Below are 18,194 nucleotides of genomic sequence, written 5' to 3'. Positions count from 1 at the left end.
ACAGCTAAGACGCAAAATCCTGCAGTGCGCTAATTGCCAAAGATATGGTCATACAAAAAAATTTTGTCACCAAACGGTTAGATGTGTCAAATGTGTAGGTGCCATCCTATAGCAAATTGCCTCAGAAAAGAAAGATCCAATCATGTAAAAAACGTTTTTGCAAAGAAAATCATCCGGTAAATTATAAAAGTATGCATGGTAAATGTAAAGAATTACAAAAAGAATATATTTGCCAAAGATAAAAAAAAAGAACACACAAGATATTTGTTCAGAAATCAATAATAAAAGCCCTACTTATTCATCTTCAACTCACTTCACAAACCCTAATATCACATTCGCTTAAAGAGTACAAGAATTTATAAACATCTATATGAGAACTATACTAAGGATCTTCCCGACATCAACATACAAAAATCTGAAGCAAATCAAAATAGCGACATCCATGATCTAAAAATTATGATGAAGGAACTCGTGGACAAGATTTTATGTTAAATATACCAACGACACTCATCACCAAATTAAAATAATGATATTCATATATAAAACTACTATTTGGAATGCTAATGGGCTAACACACCACATTCAGGACTTAAAAATTTTCTTGACTATAAACAATATAGATATAATAACTATCTCAGAAAACCATTTCATTCACAGAAGTTATTTTAATATTCCCATGTATGTACTTATTTTACCATACAATGCACCCAGATGGCTCTACTCATGATGGATCGACAATTATTATAAAAAATAATATTAGGCATCACGTCGTAGAGGAATTTAGAGAAAACTATCTACAGGTCACAAACGTTGTCATAGAAGATTAGATTGGAACAGTTACAATCTCCGCCATATACTATAGTCCACCAAAACATGTCATTAAAATGGAGTAATGTACCCATTTCTTCAGCACGCTTGGAAGCAGATTTATTGTCACCAATGACTTCAATGCAAAACACCACTATTGGGGCTTAAGGATAATCCAAATAAAAAATAGAGAACTATATAACTACCTCGTTGAATCTAGGGATAGTAGATCGAGCCCACTTAATGGCCCACCGACACAAATAAAATTCCCGATCTATTAAACTTTGGCATTTTCAAGGGAATACTCAACTTTAATCTTACCATATCATGTCCGGATTTATCTTCGGACCACTCCCCAGTTATTCTAGACTTATGTAGTCACATAATTAACAAGGATAAACCATGTACACTACACAACTCAAAAATGGACTGGGAATATTTTAGGACCGACATTATAAACAATCTAGAAACATCGAAACCTCTTAAAACCGAAGATTTATTTAACCCTTAAACACGTAAGTGGGTCTGAGAGACTCCATATAAAGTTTCGAATGCTTCCTGTGTGAAGACGGAATGAGATAGGAGGTTCGGACCAAAACGTAATAAAAATTTGTAATCTCCTCTTTCGATTGATATGGTTTATCAACATTTTTGGTCAATTAAAATTCGAACGGCACGGCAGCAAAGTTTTGTTAGGATCAATGCGCCCCATATAGTGTGTAAGTGAAACTTTTTATGTGAATATTTTACATAAAAAAGCTGGACAAAATACGTTCAAACAGGTCGGTTCGCGGATGTTACTCGCATATACTCTGTCTAAAGTTGGAATACTATAAAATGTTATAGAAAAGGGAGTTTTTCCAAAATATATTATGAAACACAACAATTTTCAATTTTAGACACAATTTAATCAAAAATACCTCATATTCGCCTTGTTACATAAGTACATTTTTTAATAGAATCGACAATGATATTATTTTTTTTTGAAAGTATGAATCTTTAGCTTTAAAACGCCGTATTGTAAAGTCTGTAAAAGTTATTTGTTGCAGAAATATGACTAAAAAAAAAGTAGATTTTTAGATGCCCAAAAATACTTCATATTCTCCATGTTACATAATTATACTTTTTAAAAAGAATGACTTTGCCAAATTTTATTTTGAAAATGTGACTCTTTAGCTGTAAAACGCCGTATATGAAAATCCTTAAAAGTTTTTTGTTGCAAAGATATAATTTTTTTAAGGAAAAGTGGATTTTTGACCAATTTCTCATTTTTGGTTAATGGTTTTTCCTATATAACGTCACAATAAATTATTTTTTGGCAATGCCGATTGTGCAGTCACCCTCCTGAGATTCTACACTTTCATTAACAAAAAAAACTGTAGAAAAACATTATAATCAAAGTTATAGCTTCTCAAAGTTGAAAAAGTCTCCCAGACCAGAAAATGTGTTTCCGTATTTTACAAGATCGGTGTGTTTAATGATTAACGCTGTAGAGCACGTTAATCATTGTATACAGCAAGCTATCTAGAACACCACTTCTACGGCTAAGGTATCTCTTAATGTCAATATATATAACCTATCAATAAGAAAAAAGTTAGCCAAATTACAAAAAATCTTTGCATAAAAATTAAACTCAATAGATCCATTAAAAAATTAATAGAACACTGCTGCAAACTAAGAAACAACGGTATATAGAAGTATCTGCGTAACTTCGATGCTACTAAAGCGTTTGGATACTCACACTGGAAAGCAACGAGAAAATTGAAACAGCCGCAAAGATGCCTCCTTCCACTACGCAAAACGGACGGAAATTGGGCTAGAAATATGGAAAAAGCAAACAAAGCTACTCTTTTGATTAAGGTTTTTACCTCTAACCCAGACTCAACTAAAGCAAATATAGAAAACGAGATAAATCCAATATTCAGCATAAAATCCTGCAACTCATCACCAAATATTTCCATAAACAAAAAAAAGTAGCAACAATCAAAAAACTAAACCAGAAAAAGGCACTTGGTTTTCGACCTTATTACGGCTCATACACTTCATGAAATTCCAGACAAGGAAATAACATACGGAACACCGGGTTATATACTCAGTCATATAGTCACTCTCAATTCATCTTGTTTGTTTCAGAAGCATTATTTTAAGGTTACTTAAATTAAATTCATAGAGTTTAAGTTTTTTTTCTAAAATATGCCACGAGGAAAGCCAATCGGTATTGAAACACGATCCAGGATTGTTACCCTTCACGAAGAAGGCTATTCTATCCGGCAAATCAGTCAAAAAGTTAGAATTCCAAAGTCAACGGTTACAGATACTATTCATCATTTTGAATATACAGGAAGTTTAGAGGATCGCAATCGCCCAGGACCATCGAGAAGCACTTCTCATGCTGAAGATTAACATATTAAGTTAATAAGCAAACGTAATCGCAAGTTAACAGCACCAGAAATAGCTGCTGAATTCAATCGCGGACATGATAAAGGACTTTCTGTAAGCACTGTAAAACGCCGATTACAAGAAGCTGGCTTACACGGGCGCGTTGCTGTGCGAAAACCCCTTTTGCGAAGAGGTAATAGACTAAAGCGTCTCGTCTGGGCATGAACGCATCGAGAATGGACGGTGGAAAACTGGAAGAAAGTGCTTTGGACAGATGAATCCAAATTTGAAATATTTGGACAGAAGAGACGAATTTTCGTAAGAAGATCCAAAGACGAAAAATTCATGCGGGATTGTGTTTTACCAACTGTGAAGCATGGTGGCGGTTCTGTTCAAGTTTGGGGATGTTTTTCTTACGCAGGCACAGGAGATTTAGTTAAAATCGATGGAATTATGAGAAAAGAGCAGTATCGTAATATTCTTGAGCAACATGCAGTTCCATCAGGAGTAAAGTTAATTGATAACAATTTCATTTTTATGCACGACAATGACCCAAAGCATATATCAGGATTGTGCACAAATTATCTAGAAGGTCTTCAACGAGATAACATTTTGACGTTAATGTCATGGCCTCCTCAAAGTCCTGATCTAAACCCTATAGAACTTTTGTGGGACGAACTTGATCGGCGAGTAAGAAGAGAAGCTCCAACATCTCAACAACATCTCTGGGACATCTTACAGAGAGAATGGAACAATCTTGAACGCGAAACGCTTATAAAATTAATTGAAAGAATGCCACGCATTGTCCGTGCAGTATTAAGTGCTAAAGGGGGATATTTTGATGAAAAGAAAGTTTAACTGTTATTTCGTATAATGTTTATTTATCCATTACTAGTTTATTTATTCATGTTTCCAAAATAATAAATATTATAATGCATTCTGATTTGCTTGTATTTTCTTTTATTTTACAGTATTTTCAGCCTTTTTTCGAAAATAAAAGAGGTGTCCGAACTTCCATGAGCGGCAGTGTATATGTTAAGAAAAGAACAGCAAAGGGACAAGCTTAGGACTAGGGTAGAAAAGAGGACAATGGGTTTTAAAAGGTTAGCGGAAGGAAAGGGAAGTGAAATTACAAGAAAGTGTTGGAGAAAGATGAAAGAAAGGAAGGGAAAATGTAAGGTCAAATCGCAATGGGAAACAGATGCAGTTATTTCAAGGAAAGAGGATTAAAAATAGGAAGGATTGAGAAAAATATGAAGAGAGAGGGAGTGGATCAGAAAGAGATAGAAAGAATAAGCAGAAGAAAGCAAAGGGAAAAAAGCTGGGAAAGGATCAGCAACTCGAGATACAACAATTGCTACAAGCAAGTCAAAGGGTCAAGTATCCGGGTTATTTAAAAAAAAAGGTGGTCGAAAAAGAGATAGTCGAGGTTCGCAAAGTTTAGACTAGGAAAGTGTGAGAACGGGGTGGTACTGAAAAGAGGAAGAAAAGAGGAAATGCAAAATGTATGGAAACAAGCTCTTGGCAACATGCATGGGAGGAGTGCGGGAGGTGGAGGATAGAGGGATGCTGGCAAGATAGGATAAGGGAAGTGCTGGGAGAAGAGGTGGAGGGGGAGAAATGGTAAGTTAGAAGAATTTAGGAAGGTGGAATGGAAGGCTCATAGAGAGAAGAGAGGAGGAGAAAAAATTGAAGGAGAAATTGGAGGAGCATAATTGAGGGAGTTTGAAAGACGGAGAATATGTGAGTATGCGTGGGGAGTGAGGAAGAGTATGAAAAGAGTATGAAAATAAGAGGGAAAAAAAGATGCTACCATAAAGGGTTGTGGGCGCATACGAGGTGTGTTCAAAAAGTATCGCGAATTTTGAATTTTCGCGGGTTACGTATATTCGAATTTCGATCTTTTTGTGGCGTTATGTTGACTCATGTCTCTCACTTATGCCGACAAGCTCGGCCATTTTGAATGTTCACTTAATTGTTGACAGCTGCTTTGCTTGCACGTGTTTTGGATCGTCTACGATTTTTACCTATTCAAAAAAATGGATCAAAGAACCTGTATCAAATTTTGTGTGAAAAACGAAATTAAGTGCGCGGATGCATTCCGAATGTTGACTGTGGCATACGGAGAAGCTACCTTGGACCGAAGCAACGTTTATCGGTGGTACAAAATGTTCTCAGAAGGCCGAGAAGATGTGAACGACGAAGAGCGTGCCGGACGCCCGAGCACTTCAACAACAGACGAAAAAATTAATGAAGTGGAGAAAATGGTATTGGCCAATCGTCGAATCACCGTTAGAGAAGTTGCTGAGGACCTAAACATATCGATTGGCTCGTGCCATTCGATTTTTATCAATGATTTGGGCATGAGACGGGTCGCCGCGAAATTCGTACCAAAATTGCTCAATTGCGACCAAAAACAGCATCGCATGAACATTGCTAATGAGATGTTGGACTCTGTCCGCGACGACCCAAATTTGCTCCAGAGGGTCATAACTGGGTTATGATCGACGAATCGTGGGTTTATGGTTATGACGTGGAAACCAAAGCTCAATCATCTCAATGGAAGCTGCCGCACGAACCAAGACCGAAAAAAGCGCGCCAAGTTCGGTCGAATGTGAAAGTTTTGCTGACAGTTTTCTTCGATTGCAGGGGCGTGGTGCATCATGAGTTCTTGCCACAGGGTAGAACGGTCAATAAGGAATATTACCTGCAAGTTATGCGCAATTTGCGCGAAGCAATCCGCCAGAAACGCCCGGATTTGTGGAAGAACAAAAATTGGCTTTTGCACCACGATAACGCCCCTGCTCACACATCGTTGCTTGTGCGCGACTTTTTGGCCAAAAACAACACACTAATGATGCCGCAGCCACCGTATTCCCCAGATCTGGCCCCCTGTGACTTTTTCTTGTTCCCTAAACTGAAGAGGCCCATGAAAGGACGACGTTACGCTACGCTTGACGAGATAAAGACGGCATCGAAGGAGGAGCTGAACAAGATAAAAAAAAATGATTTTTTGAAGTGCTTCGAAGATTGGAAAAACCGTTGGCACAAGTGTATAATATCTCATGGGGATTACTTTGAAGGGGACAAAATAGATATTCATGAATAAATAAATAATTTTTGAAAAAACACAAAATTCGCGATACTTTTTGAACACACCTCGTATATGTGATGGGAGCGAGGTTCGGCACGGCAGAGAGAGGGAAAAGGAGGAGGAGAAGGAAAGAGGAAGAGAGGGAGGAAGGAAGGGAGGAAAGAAGGGAGAAAGGAAGGGAGGGAAGAAGGGAGAGAGAGAGGGAGGGGAAAGAGGAGGAAGAAAGGGAGGGGAAAGAAGAGGGAGAAAGGAGGAGAGAGAGGTGAGAGAGAGAGGAGGGCGGATAAGTAGATTTAAGATTGCGTAATGGCTTGCGAAGTGGAAGTTAAGCCTATACGGAGACGAGATTGTTGCGTGGTTCTTGGCGGTATATAATTTTGATCTTAATGTAAAGTTTATTTGTAAATCTTACAAATAAACTTTACATTAAGCGTAATTTACTTTTGTTATTATTGCTTTGTTTTGTTTTTATATAACGTTAGTTAAATGTATGGTTATGAGACTTGTAAAATTGTAACCCTACGGGGAACAATAAAGTTTATTATTATTACTACTACCACTACCATTACTACTACTATTACGTTTTAATAAATCCTGAAAGAAGAACAATATTTGAATTTCTGTATAAACTATCATCTGTGTGCGTACGTGCGTGTGTGTGCGTGTGTGTGCGTGTGTAAGTGTATTAGTATGTCACAACTGTGATTGTTAAATATTGTTTTTTTTTTGAGGATTTATTGAAATGTATTTGTTAAACCTGCCGCAATTTAAATCAAGCGGGCTGGCAAAATGTGAACTTGGCGCACTTCACGTAAAATGCGTATGCCAGACAAGGAGCGCTTAGTAAGTTCTAGTAATGATTACAATCTGTATCCGTGTATATATTGCAAAATATATTTTTTTGTTGCAAAAATAGACAATGACGCGTAAAGTAAAAGGCTTAAATCCTTAAATAAAATTCAGATTCGATATACACGTACCAACATTTTCTGTATTATTCTGTATAACCGCCACCGCTCCTGCCATTATTATGGTTTGAACAATCGTTCAAGTTAGTTTGACTTATTAGTTATTAATACTGTTTGAATTCTAACATGTAAGAGAGTCAGTATCAAATGCAAAAAAAAATTGAGCAAATTCTGTTATTCCAGAATAATTTAGATCATTTTCCAATACAATTGCCATGATTTTTGGGGAGATTTTCTGATGTAACATCAGATATTCATAATATTGATTTTTTAAATAAAACAGCAACACCACCACATTAAACAAATCCATTTGAGCTAAAATTATTTAAATTGAATATAATTTATCTCAAGATATAGTTTTTCATAAGCTTAAACAAAATTTAAAGGGGGATAAAAGCGATCCAAATTGCAACTCCTTTATCTTACGATTTGGTTTCACCGAGTTATTTCAATTTCAAATAAACCATGCATTTTCGACACTTTCTATAACAAATTTATTTATTTTAAACATTAAATGATTAAATTATTTGAAAGTCGTACTGCAAATAGGTGGACTTACATCATAATCATTTGCGCGTGTGCAACGGATCAAGACACGCACGCACGCACGCGCGCACACACACACACACACTCACACGTGTAACTGAAAGAATTTAGAATCAGAGAATATTGGTGGCATGATGAAGACCAAAATTCAGATCTTCGTTGCACACATACACGCAGGCACGTACGCATGGGATCAGATTCCTGCTACGCTGTTGATCCTGGATAATGATGAGAGCAGGATCCACGCGCTTGTATGTACGCACATAAGCAAACGCACACAAGAAGTGTGAGTTGTAAATTCTATAGTGTAACACATTTGTACTACATCCCTCGAATAACTTAATCAATTAATGCCTAAGGTATATAAATTTTTCAGAGAAAGTGATGAAAATATATGATTCACTGAAAAATAGAATAACTTGGTGAAAACAAATCGTAGGCTAAATTTCTATATACAAATTTGAAAGAGAGACTTTAAATGTTAAGATAATTGTAATGAATGTTTTTTACAACATTGTGTTACGTCCATGCTCGAGTTCTAAATTCAGTGACTTTTTAAATTTTTCCACGTTTATGTGTAAAGCGCCATCTATTAAAGAGGTATATACATCTAGGAGGCAAAAAAATGGCAATTTTCTGGAATTATTTTTATTTTGGAAACTGTTGGAGTTATCGAAATGGGGTTTCTTTTTGGATAAAAATATACATTTTGAAGAAACTTCATGATTTTTTTTATTAAGAAATTGCGCAAAATGACAGAGATATGGTGTCGTGAAAAGATAGTCCTAAAAAAATCGCCCAAAACGGTACCAAGTGTACCTTTGCCAAAAATCAACTGAAACAAAAAATGTTTATAGAATCTTAAAATATGTAATATCTTTAGCGTATTAAAGCTGATTTCAAAAATATCAATTTTTGACAAACTGGCGGGCGTTTAAACTTAAAGTTTCAATTTTTAAAACAAAATTCGTTTGTTTTCTCGGTCCCTTAAAAAAACTATGAGGTCTAAAAAAACCAATACGTGATAATGTGTAGAATAGTCAGTATAAATTTCAAGCAAATCGGTTCAGTGGTGATGATGGTTGTTGAAGATATTTCTGGTACCAATGTGAAAAATGTCATTTCGAGAAAAACCCGTTGAATATTCAAAAAATGTTTTTGTTATTAAAACATAAAATTTTTATAACTTACACAAAATCGTCAATTCCAGGGCCATAATACAAGTCTTCTGCAACAGATACGATGCACATATCGTCTAAATTTTGTTGTCGGTATTCGCGCTTCTTTCGTCTGTTTCTGCACGCGTACTTCGGCTTGCGCGCGTACTCCGGCTATGCAGCGATTATCTTCGCGCGCAGCATATTAGTGTGCATTCGGTCCAAGAGAAATGCCCATAATGCTCATTATTCGTAATATTGAAATTATACCATCGTTGAATATGCAAACAGTTATGTCTGCAGCCATTTCTACTGTAATAGCATCGCTGTGCATTGTTTTTGAGGCTATTTTCCGAATTATAGTGTTAACTTACTTTTATTGCTATTCTGAGTATAGCCACTAACACAGCACTCCAATAATGCGTTTTTACTGAGGTATTAGACACAAAATCAAAGGGACGGGCCAACTAGGATATCTTAGCGGCGCGCGGTGCGGTGCGGAGCGGCGCGCCAATGTGCTATCAAGACTATAACTCCGTCATTTTTCCAAATTTTGACTTGAAATTTTCACCAGACATTCTCGAAATATTAAACATTATAAATATGTAATAATAAAAAAATCGATTTTTTTGCCTTCCTAGGTGTAGATGCCCCTTTAAAGAAAAATGGTTTGCAGCTCAAACGGTTCAATGTATCTTATAGCTAAGGTTTTGCCTTCCAAAATGTTTTTTTAAAAAACAAAATTACTTTCTGACCAGCCCAATATGATTGGAAAACATCTAATTATATAAATTGTCATTAATTTTTTTCTTTTTAATAAAATTTTTATTTTATACTATCGCATTGCTTGTTTTTCTCAATATACTAAAAAAAAATACAATAAAGTTTTTTAAAATTCTATTTAAAAGTCAATAAAATTATAAGTGTCCGATTTAGATCAGTGGGTCCGATTTCGAACCAGTGGTTTCAAATCGAACTGGAAAAAGCGTTTTTACATTTTCCATTATCGTTCAACACAGATAACAAAATAGTTTAAAGCAAAAATGAAAGGAATTAAATCATCTTTCCACCTTCGGTTTTACAATCGAACTTTATTTACGACTTATAGAAAGCAAAAACTGCAAATAGGTTCGCTTTACCCCTAAACACATTGGTGCCCATTTTTTAGCGGTGCTGGCCGAGTTTGAGAACAACTAGCTGCGGAAAAAACAAATTATCAATTTTTGAACAGAAGGAGCGCATTCTCGCTCGACGTTCTGTCTTAGGACGAGGAATTGTCAAGTTTGATGTTACGTCCGTTACATTTGTGATTTTGCTGTAATTTGGAGTTCTATCACTAAAGTTAGAGTTCTTTCTTAAGAAATGTTGGGTTGTTTTTTTCGTTCGCGTCGCGAAAACGAGTTTTCTTACACGGGCGTTCTTCGTACTTTTCTAACGAGTGCATTTTTGAAAATTCGTCCGGGATCAAAAATAGATTTTTCTCACAATTTGACAGCGGCGACTTGTTCGAATACAGAGGGACGTGCTCTGAGAAAGAGAATGCAAATTAAGATGTCTAATAGATTTTTTCAATTCTTTCCCTAGGCAGATTCTCTTCGGACAGTCGCCGTTGAGCTATATTACCTACGTGCAGAAAAGCAGAGACAGCGACAACGAAAAAAAAAAACGATGCGAGCGCTGCTGTAGGAACGTGAGGAGAAGCTGCAACATCTGAAAGAACGACTGTATTTTACAAGTAGTCATTTCCAATTATTTCTTCTAATGCTCCGTCCGTGAAAGTTCTCTCCCGGGAACGCAAAACTCGGCGTTAAAGACCGATTCGTACAACAGGAGTATTCCGCTTCAAGAGTATTTAACGCAATTCGAATTAATCACGCGGGCGTGTAATTGGAAAAATGTAATGGGAAAAATATGACGAAGGCGGTTGTGTTAACAGCGAGGAAAAGCTCGTTCAATTTTGGACGGAGTTACAAAATTAGAAAATTTAAATTGTGAAGAAATTAAATCTAAGCTTAAGCTGCACTTTGGAGAAAGACACGATTTTTCAAACTTTTCACGCGCTATTTTCTAACTAAAAACAGAAATTCGAAGAAGATTTAGCTTCATTAAAGATTGAATTAGAACAACTTACACGTTTAGCATATCTGGAGTGTTCTCATGAGGTACGTATTAAAATTGTTCGCACCCAGTTTATCGTCGTAATCTCTAACAGATTTCTGAGACGCACTTTTTAACTTGGAGGAATCATTTTCCTGCGTTCCGCAGTGGAGAGGGCAAAGGCCATTAGGGCAATTATACAGGAAAGTATTCTTCGCGCTTCGTTGAATCAAAAAGAAAAAGGAAAAAATAAATTTTATTCAAAAGAAAAGAAGTTCTTAATTAAAAAAAAGGGGAAAAGAAGAGGAAACTTCCTCGAAAAATGCTGAAGAAATAGATTTAAATAAGTGGTGGTAGTGTGGCACAAAATGGCACTTCAGATCAAAGTATTTTGTGGTTTCCTCTAAAGCAAAGGAAAACTAGGATCAAGCTTAACGGGATCGGTTCAACTTTTCATAATAAGACCCAGACGTTTTCAGAAATTAAGAATTGTAGAAAAATTAAGTTTAACAACTATTTTTGTTATCCTGGTACTTATTGCAGAGCTTTTATTGGAGTTTTAAAGCATTTTCTCGGGAGAGATTGTCGCTGGAAATTGTGGAATCATTATATATTGTATTCAAACAGAAAATTGTTCTTTTAGTAAGCAAATTCCTCATTGAGTTTTGTTTTGGATAAACAAAAAAGTTGATAATATCATTGAGAAGATGGATGCAGTAGGGTGTAATTTAATAATAGAGCAGTTCGTGAATCGCTCCTACGGTATTAGTCAAGACAAAGGCCGGTTCAATTAGACTTTGTGTAGATTACAGGAAATTAAATAATGTCACTCTCAAAGACTCCTACCCCTAGGATTGATGACTTGTTAGACCATTTGTCAGAATACTCCTAGTTCTTCACCCTTGATCTTAAGAGTGGTTATTATTAAGTTAGGATTCGTTCTGAAGATAGAGAAAAAAACTGCTTTTTCAATTAGAAAAAAATTAAAAGTTTTCGGTAAAGTTTTCTGGAATATGTAACGTACCTACTATTTTCGAACATTTTACGAAAAATACACTACTCAAAAAAAAATAGGGAACACTTTCCAGACACCAAAAATTAGGCTATTTTCAAATGACTGTAACTCGGTGAAAAATCATCGTAGATAAAAAATAAAAAAAGCATTTTGAAGCTTGAAGATCGAGCTTTAACGTTCTGTCAGCAGATTTTCAAAATTCTTTTAACTTCCTTGTCTTATGCAGTAAAAAAGCACACCTTGTTTTGTTCGTTAAAATTTCGTATTTTTGACACTTTGCAGATCGACCAACAAATGTTTTTCGAATAATTCAAGTAAAATTTCATAAACTACAACATTTTACCTACAAAATGCTTTTTTAAAAATTTCTTTACGATTTTTTTTAACCGAGTTACGCAACTTTGAAGCTAAACCTGCATTTTTTACAAATGATATCCGTACTCCGTGAAAAATAATTGTAGACAAAAAATCAAAAAACCATTCTAGAGCTCGAAGTTTCAGCTTTAACATGCTATTAACGGTTTTCAAAAATTTTCTCAATTTCTTAGTTCTATGCCCCAAAAAGGATACACTGTTTTTTCCTTAAAATAACGTATTTTTAACAGCCTGTAACTCAATAAAAAATTTTTTCTCGACAAATCCAATGCAACTGCCACAAAGTATAAAATTTTTTCTACAAAATGCTTTTTTTAAAATTTTTTCTACGATTTTTTTTGATCGAGTTACAAGACTTTGAAGATATACATTTTTTACAGTACATTTTTCCGAAAAATGACGTCTACCGCCGACATTAGCATTACCCAATGTGCACCACGTGGAGGTTGCCGGTCGGATTTTTGCACATCGTGTGTGTGTATGTGTGTGTGTGTGTGTGTGGGTGCGCGCGCGCTCGCGCGCGCGTGCGTGTGTGCGTTTGTGCGCGTGCGTGAGTGCGTGCGTGCGTGTGTGTGTGTGTGTGTGTGTGTGTGTGTATGTATCACAGCAGAGATAAGGAGCCCGCAGTTCGTCACTTCTGCAGTATTTAACGACTCCAAATCTTCTTTACTGTGTATGTGTGTGTGTGTGTGTGTGTGTGTGTGTATCACAGCAGAGATAAGAACCCCGCAGTTTGTCACTTCTGCAGTATTTAATGACTCCAAACCCTCTCTGCTGTGTGTGTATGCGCTCGCGCGCATGAGAGTTCAATAGTGTGTATTTCCTCCTCTCTGATCAATTACTGCTTGCAAGCGTTCTCGCATATTTATACATCTTGCAATACAATCTTGCGGAAAGTTGTGCCAAATTTCCGTTAAAATTTCTCCCAATTTTTCTAAATTTCGCGGCTGTTCCTTGCGACGCCTTAATCGTCGTTCCATTTCATCCCAAATGTGCTCGATTGGATTTAAGTCCGGGCTATTGGTGGGATGATTTAACAGTCTAATTGCGTGTCGTTGAAAAAAAAACGTCGCGTTATATTCGCCGTATGAGGTCGAGCGTTGTCCTGCATGAAAATAAAGTTCCGACAGGTTCGATTTAATAGCAAAATGTGTGGTCGTAGAATATCGTTGATATAACGAACACACACGAAATACACGCCATTGAACACTCATGCGCGCGCGCGCGCATACACACACACGGCAGAGAGGGTTTGGAGTCATTAAATACTGCAAAAGTGACAAACTGCGGGGTCCTTATCTCTGCTGTGATACACACACACACACACACACGCACACACACATACACACAGGAAAGAAAGTTTGGAGTCGTTAAATAGTGCAGAAGTGACGAACTGTGGGCTCCTTATCTCTGCTGTGACACATACACACACTCACACACACACACACACACACACGCACACGCACACACACACGCACACACACACACACACACACACACGATGTGCAAAAATCCGACTGGCAACCTCCACGTGGTGCACATTGGGTAATGCTAAATTCGGCGGTAGACGTCATTTTTCGGAAAAATGTACTGTAAAATGTATATCTTCGAAGTCTTGTAACTCGATCAAAAAAAATCGTAGAAAAAATTTTAAAAAAAGCATTTTGTAGAGAAAATGTCATACTTTATGGCACTTGTATTGGATTTGTCGAGAAAAATTTTGTTATTGAGCTACAGGCTGTTAAAAATACGTTATTTTAAGGAAAAAACAGTGTATCTTTTTTGGGGCATAGTACTAAGAAATTGAAAAAATTTTTGAAAACCATTAATAGCATGTTAAAGCTGAAACTTCGAGCTTTAAAATGGTTTTTAGATTTTTTGTCTACGATGATTTTTCACGGAGTACGGATATCATTTGTAAAAAATGCAGGTTTAGCTTCAAAGTTGCGTAACTCGGTCAAAAAAAATCGTAGAGAAATTTTTAAAAAAGGATTTTGTAGGTAAAATGTTGTAGTTTATGAAATTTTACTTGAATTATTCGAAAAAAATTTGTTGGTCGATCTGCAAAGTGTCAAAAATACAAAATTTTAACGAACAAAACAAGGTGTGCCTTTTTACTGCGTAAGACAAGGAAGTTAAAAGAATTTTGAAAATCTGCTAGTAGAACGTTAAAGCTCGATCTTCAAGCTTCAAAATGCTTTTTTTATTTTTTACCTACGATGATTTTTCACCGAGTTACAGTCATTTGAAAATAGCCTAATTTTTGGTGTCTGGAAAGTGTTCCCTATTTTTTTTTGAGTAGTGTATTTCAGCAGTTACTTTTTAAGATTGGTATGGTTTATCTTGACGATGTGATTATTTTTAGAAAATTGTTTAAAAAAGCTATTAACTAACACAGTTTTCTTGTCTTTACGAGTGGCAAATCTTAAACTTAATACAAAAAAAAAAGTACTTTCTTTGGAAAGGATTTAGATCACGTCGTTTCAAAGAAGAAAATCATCATAGACCTTGAAAAGATTACTGTAGTTAGAAATTGACAGATTCCTCAAAATGTGAAGCAAGTTCGAAGTTTCTTGAGCTCTTGCTCAAATTATCAAAATTTCGTTAAAGCATTTTCTCTTATTGCTAAACCTTTATTCATGTTAGCTAAAAATTTAATTAAATTCAGATGGAATAATGCTTGTCAAAAGATTTTTAAGTTGTTAAAGCAGTTTTACTTACTTCGTTAATTTTATCATTCCCTACGGAAGAACGGGAATTTATTCTAGACAAAGATTTTCACATCATAATATAGGAACGGTCTTATCTCAAATTCAGAAAGATGTGGAGAGGATGATTACTTACTATAAATAAGTTTGAAAGAAATTATTGTGATTCGACGTTAATTGTTAGCAATTATAGAGAGTTATTGACATCTTTCCATCATTATTTGTATAGACAAAGTTATAAATAAAGTAAAAACAAATTATACTTTTTTTAAGTTTGTTGCTTTTGTTTAAGGATGTTAAGGGACAGTTGACCCATTGGTTAGAGCGTCTGCAACAGTCTAATTTTGTAATAAAACATCAAGAAGGAACATTATATGGAAACAAAACTAATTTTGAAAATTGGAGAAGCTTTCAGAATAAAGATTCTTCTTTGTCTATTTTCCTAAAAAAAGGAGCTTGGAAAACGACCGAGTTGGCAGGACATTGTCTTTGAAGATAAGTCTACTAAAGTTTATTATTGATCTATGTGGGATTCTGTCATTATGAGGAATGGAATGATGCTTAGGAGATAGGAATTCCCAGATTCAAAATGTCACATTTTTCAAATGATTGTTCCATAAAGTCAGGTTCAAGAATACAGTTCGGTCTTTCGACCTAACAGGTCATTGCGCAAAAGTATTGTATAATCGTTATAAGTCAAGTAATTCGTGTAATTCAAGTGGACTAAATGTGACGGCTTTTTGTCAATTTGCGGACTCCTCTGTAGCCGGAAATTAATCATCCCATGAAAATTGTTTGTGGGTCCTAACCGGTAAATTGCCCAGCCGAGAAATATCTCGCAATAGTAAACGTATGTAACTGCGTTCAAGAGAAAAGAAAATGTAGCTGAAGATGCCTCAAAACAGAGTCGAAACGTCCGTTTTTAAATTAATAAAATTGTTAATTCTATGCATCAATAACCGCGGTTACTCTTATTGTCCTATTAATACTTGATTATTCTGTTTTATCTTTAAGAACGCGCGCAAAGAGATTTAAATTTTTTATAATTATTGCACATTTACATATTGCAATAATTGGATTAAATCTAATATACATATAACAATTAAAAAAAAAAAAAAAAAAACTTACGGGTTCCGTCCTTCCATTTCCATTCTTGCCCAAAGAACGACCTTCAGACCAACCCATTTTCGAAAGCAATTTAAACCCTTTATTGTCCTTTGTTATTGATCTATAATTAAATAAATAATCTTATTAAGACTTAATTTATCGAATTGTAATACGTGCGTGCACCGTCTTTTACATTTAGTAGAACGAGCGATACTTACGTGTGAACAGAACTCTGTTGCGTCTTAGCATGTGGATCCGAGGAACCTACATATTGTCGTCTGGCTTGTGCTCTATCTTGATAACCTGAGGCTAATTGACTACCAGATACAATATTATCTTTTTCAATTCCAAATTTATGTTTCAGACGTCGCAACTCCTCCTTATGAAGTTTCATCTTTGAAGTTTTATTTTCATTGAGATTGACGTTTTGTTGAATGAGACCTGGTTCGCAATGACCACATGTTTCACTTCCATGATGAATATGGCACAGTAATTTTGTCCCGCCAATTTTTATAACTGACCCATGCGTTATTTCATGAGGCTCAGATTCTTGCTTAGCTACTGATAATCTTTTGCCATTTAGAAATGTACCATTTCTTGAACCAGAATCTATCACTTGATACTGCTTCTTAATTTCGTCGTATACAAAACGTGCATGATACTGTAAGTACATACTATAAATACAATATGAATAACGTAAGTGTAGGAATGACGCCACTGTATAAATATAAATTAATTTCTGCAAAGTTAATTAAAGAAATACTTGTACTTTAAAAAAATAAAATAATATTAGATAAAACTATAAAATATAATTAATCTATACACATGCTTACAAAATTTTATCCTTCAATTATAATGTAAAAATATTGAAATATAGAATACATTGACATAATTATAAATAAGACAAATATACTTTAATAAGACTCTCAAGATTTAAACAAATAAAAAATGATGTAAAGGCTAATGAAAGCGCTGTTGACAATGCACATAAAGATTAAATTTTACAATAATTTTGTTTATTCTATACAAGTTTGTTATACAAGTTTGAACGTTTCGACTCTCTTTAGAGTCATTCTCAACAAAAAACAAATTTCAAGTAGCATAGTATGTACAGTAAGAGCAAATAATTGGCCATCATCAATTCGATATTTGGCTAAATCTTAGCAAATTTAATCTTTGTACGCATTGTAAACAGCACTGACTCTCATTACCCTTTGCATCATTTTTTATTTGTTTAAACCATAAATAGTCAAATAGTTGAAATAGAGAAAATAGAGTGGTCATGAGATATGTGTGGGAGTGTGGTATGAGATACTATGATATCTCGTATAATTCGCGTTGAATTCTAAGAGCAATCATTAAAAATACTTTGTTAGTCTATTTTGACATTGTAAGATAGTTACTGATCATTAATCATTAAAGTTCATAGTGTTTTTATAAAAGCTAAATTCCAGTTTTCCAGATAGCAGCAAAATTGACTATTCTTTATATACTTTTGAGAAATATGTCAGATATTAATTTTTTACTTTTATCTAACTTGAAGGCCTTGAATGTGACTTTCAAATAATGCGAATGAATTTAATGTATACCGCAATGTGTATTTGGTATATAAAGTTATATCACGTAGTGAAAGAGGCCGTGAACCATTTGCATTATACACGTAAGATCGCTCTTGCGATTTTATAATATAGCATGGATTTCGCATAATACTTACTAGCACCAAAGAAATTATTAAAAAACTTTTTTCAAATAAAATATATTTTGTAAAATGTAAATAAAATCTTGTTTGAAAGTTAATAGTAAGATCAAAAAGAATCATTTTGACTTGTTATAATTAAAAATGCTTTTGGTAACATTAATTGTTAGTATTCCACGACCTCCCTGCTATTTCACAAATGCATCATTACAAAAATAAACTAGTGGAAAGTCAAAAATCACTCT

At 35.0% G+C, this 18,194-nt stretch overlaps 1 protein-coding gene across 1 annotated transcript in view; it reads right to left on the bottom strand.

Moving 5' to 3' along the window:
* Nucleotides 1–18,194, bottom strand: part of LOC105203211 (angiogenic factor with G patch and FHA domains 1) — a 59,248-nt gene that overhangs the window by 9,267 nt on the left and 31,787 nt on the right. The window contains exons 6-7 of the mRNA XM_026140869.2: nucleotides 16,472–16,914; nucleotides 16,275–16,374 (exon numbers count right to left, since the gene is read on the bottom strand). Coding sequence (XP_025996654.1) covers nucleotides 16,275–16,374; nucleotides 16,472–16,914 — 543 coding nt within the window. The remainder of the gene's footprint in view (nucleotides 1–16,274; nucleotides 16,375–16,471; nucleotides 16,915–18,194) is intronic.

This window comes from Solenopsis invicta, chromosome 6, assembly GCF_016802725.1.
Source record: "Solenopsis invicta isolate M01_SB chromosome 6, UNIL_Sinv_3.0, whole genome shotgun sequence".
Classification (NCBI taxonomy): domain Eukaryota; kingdom Metazoa; phylum Arthropoda; class Insecta; order Hymenoptera; family Formicidae; genus Solenopsis; species Solenopsis invicta.
The sequence above is the reverse complement of the archived record's forward strand: the minus strand, read 5'-3'. Positions and strand labels throughout refer to the sequence as shown.